This window comes from Galeopterus variegatus, unplaced genomic scaffold (assembly GCF_000696425.1).
Source record: "Galeopterus variegatus unplaced genomic scaffold, G_variegatus-3.0.2 Scaffold47066, whole genome shotgun sequence".
Classification (NCBI taxonomy): domain Eukaryota; kingdom Metazoa; phylum Chordata; class Mammalia; order Dermoptera; family Cynocephalidae; genus Galeopterus; species Galeopterus variegatus.
In genome coordinates, this window is record NW_007773177.1 from 1 (window position 1) to 2,487 (window position 2,487).

The window sequence follows — 2,487 nt, forward strand, 5'->3', positions numbered from 1 at the left end:
CTAAATTCAATATAAATCACTTTTCATGTTTTCCTTGTCTTGAGTTAATAGATGACGCTTGCAATAGCAAAACTAAACTGCACCTTCTGTGCAATGATAAGCTACTTAAGACTGATTTCAACTTGAAATTTACAGAGTGTGAAAAAACGTGATGCTTGCATGTCACTCTAGATCATTGTGGAAATTCACAGTCTTCTATTCCCTCTCACACACACACACAAAAAGATGATCATTTTCTCAAGGTAAAACAAGTCAGATGTTCCTGGTGTAAAAAATATATAAACTCAGAAACTTTAACATAATTTAGTAATTTATAAATATAAATGGAAGTCCCAAATAAAAAAAAAAACCTTAAACTTAATTATCTACATAGAAAAATACAAATAAGAAACCAAATTGAAATCAGAAAAATTTTTAGTGATTAGAGACTGTGGTGTTGATGGATAGTGACAAAGTGCATTGCAGAAATATACTATTCATTTAAACATTGCCATCTTCTCTATTCAAGTTGCTCTCTTCTGGATTGTATTGAAAACTCCCTAGCATAATTTATAGCTGTGATGTAACTACATCTCTTTCAAAGCCTTAAAATATCCCTTTGAGTTATACATTCTTTGTTGTATCTGCTAATATTTTCAAATTTTCTACCATCAAGTAACTGCATTCTTTGTTTCTACTCCACACAAATATCTCTACCTTAATTTGAGCTATCTATGCTATAAATATAATAGACCTATATTATAAACAATACTAGAATTGTTATAATTCAAGAGAAACTTTACTGCACCCCAAAACTTAGCTGGGATCAAATTAGGAGCAAAAAGTAAATTTTAAAGAAAGACTATGATATGAAAACAACCCCAACAGTGAGAACCTTCATAAAATCAAGGACTCTTTCAGAGGAGCGAATTTTTTCTCCACAATTTGTTACTTTTCTAGAAAGATCTCAGTAACCACATGATAAAATTTCAGAGTATAATCAAAAGAATTGGAAAAGAGATTAACTAGGTTATAAAGAGTACTTCAAAAATTTCATGAAAAAAATTCGTATTATTGGGCCGGCCCGTGGCTCACTTGTGAGAGTGCAGTGCTGGGAGTGCAGCGGTGCTCCCAAGGTGGGTTCAGATCCTATATAGGGATGGCTGGTGCACTCACTGGCTGAGTTCGGTGCGGGCGACACCAAGCCAAGAGTTGCAATCCCCTTACTGGTCACAAAATAAAAAAGACAAAAAAAAAATTCATATTATTTTTTGATTTTATTTTTCCACAAAATTTTGAAGTACCTTCGTATATACTGTCCCTTACAACATGAAGTTTCCACAATTATTTGAAACTGCTGCTTTCTGCTGAGTTAGGAAGATCAACTAAGTTGATGATAAGACATGATGAGGCCAAAGTGTCTAATAAGGGAAAAAGTTTGGAAGAGGAGAAACCTATCAAGCTGCAGATATAAACTATGTGTGTACACTTGAATAACTATTAGGAGAGAACTCCAGAAATCAACATGGAGAAGGGCAGAAAAAACAACAGATCAAAACCATAAGTGACATTAAGCAGAGGCAGAGACACGGCAGTGAACATCATGTAAGGCACTGGGCCCTACAAACCTTTTTGTACTTTGTGCTGTCTCTTATTCTACATAACAATGACTCAGCATTAACCAGTGTTTGTGTTCACATTCTCTTTTCAGAAAAAAATTCACCCAAGATGTATTTACATTTAATTGTCAACAAAAAGATAACATTCTGTACTGACTTCTTCTAGGTCAATTCAAAGTATGAAGAAGGATTTTAAACCTGCATTCATCTTCTCTCATCTGAGATCAGTTTCTCGCTCCATAACCTCCTCATGGCATTTTTCACTTCTGCATTCCTCAGTGTATAAATCAGAGGGTTGAGCAAAGGTGTCCCATTTGCATGAAATACAGCTATCATCTTATCCATGGGAAAGGTGGTTGCAGGGCATGTGTATATAAATATACATGGACGAAAGAACAAGATGACCACGATGATGTGGGAGATGCAGGTGGACAAGGCTTTCCTCCTCCCTTCAGCACTGTGGTTCCTCAGGGAAAGCAAGATGACAACATATGAGAACATCAGCATGACAAAACTCACTGTGCAAATGGCACCACCATTGGACACCAGGAGTAGGTTGATCACATAAGTGTCTGAACAGGCAAGTTTCAACAAGGGCTGCAAGTCACAGAAATAGTGATCGATTACACTGGGGCCACCGAAAGGCAAACTCAAGGCAAGAAAAATCTGAGCTAAAGAATGCACACAGGAGCCCACCCAGGCCACGGCCACCAACACACCACAGACTTGGTGGCTCATGATGGTCATGTAGTGCAGGGGTTTACAGATGGCCACATAGCAGTCAACAGCCATGAGGATAAGGATGAAGATCTCCAGGCAGCCAAAGAAATGGGATGAAAAGAGTTGGATCATGCATTCTGTGAAAGAAATAGTGGTCTTTCTCAAAAGG

General features: G+C 37.2%; 1 protein-coding gene across 1 annotated transcript; it reads right to left on the reverse strand.

Annotated features, from left to right (window-relative positions):
* Positions 1-1,802: 1,802 nt before the first annotated feature.
* On the reverse strand, positions 1,803-2,480 carry LOC103584215 (olfactory receptor 4C16-like; the record flags this gene model as incomplete). Its single annotated transcript, XM_008565302.1, has 1 exon — positions 1,803-2,480. A coding segment is annotated over one exon (678 nt), but the record flags the coding sequence as incomplete, so codon positions are not given.
* Between the last annotated feature and the right edge of the window lie 7 nt (positions 2,481-2,487).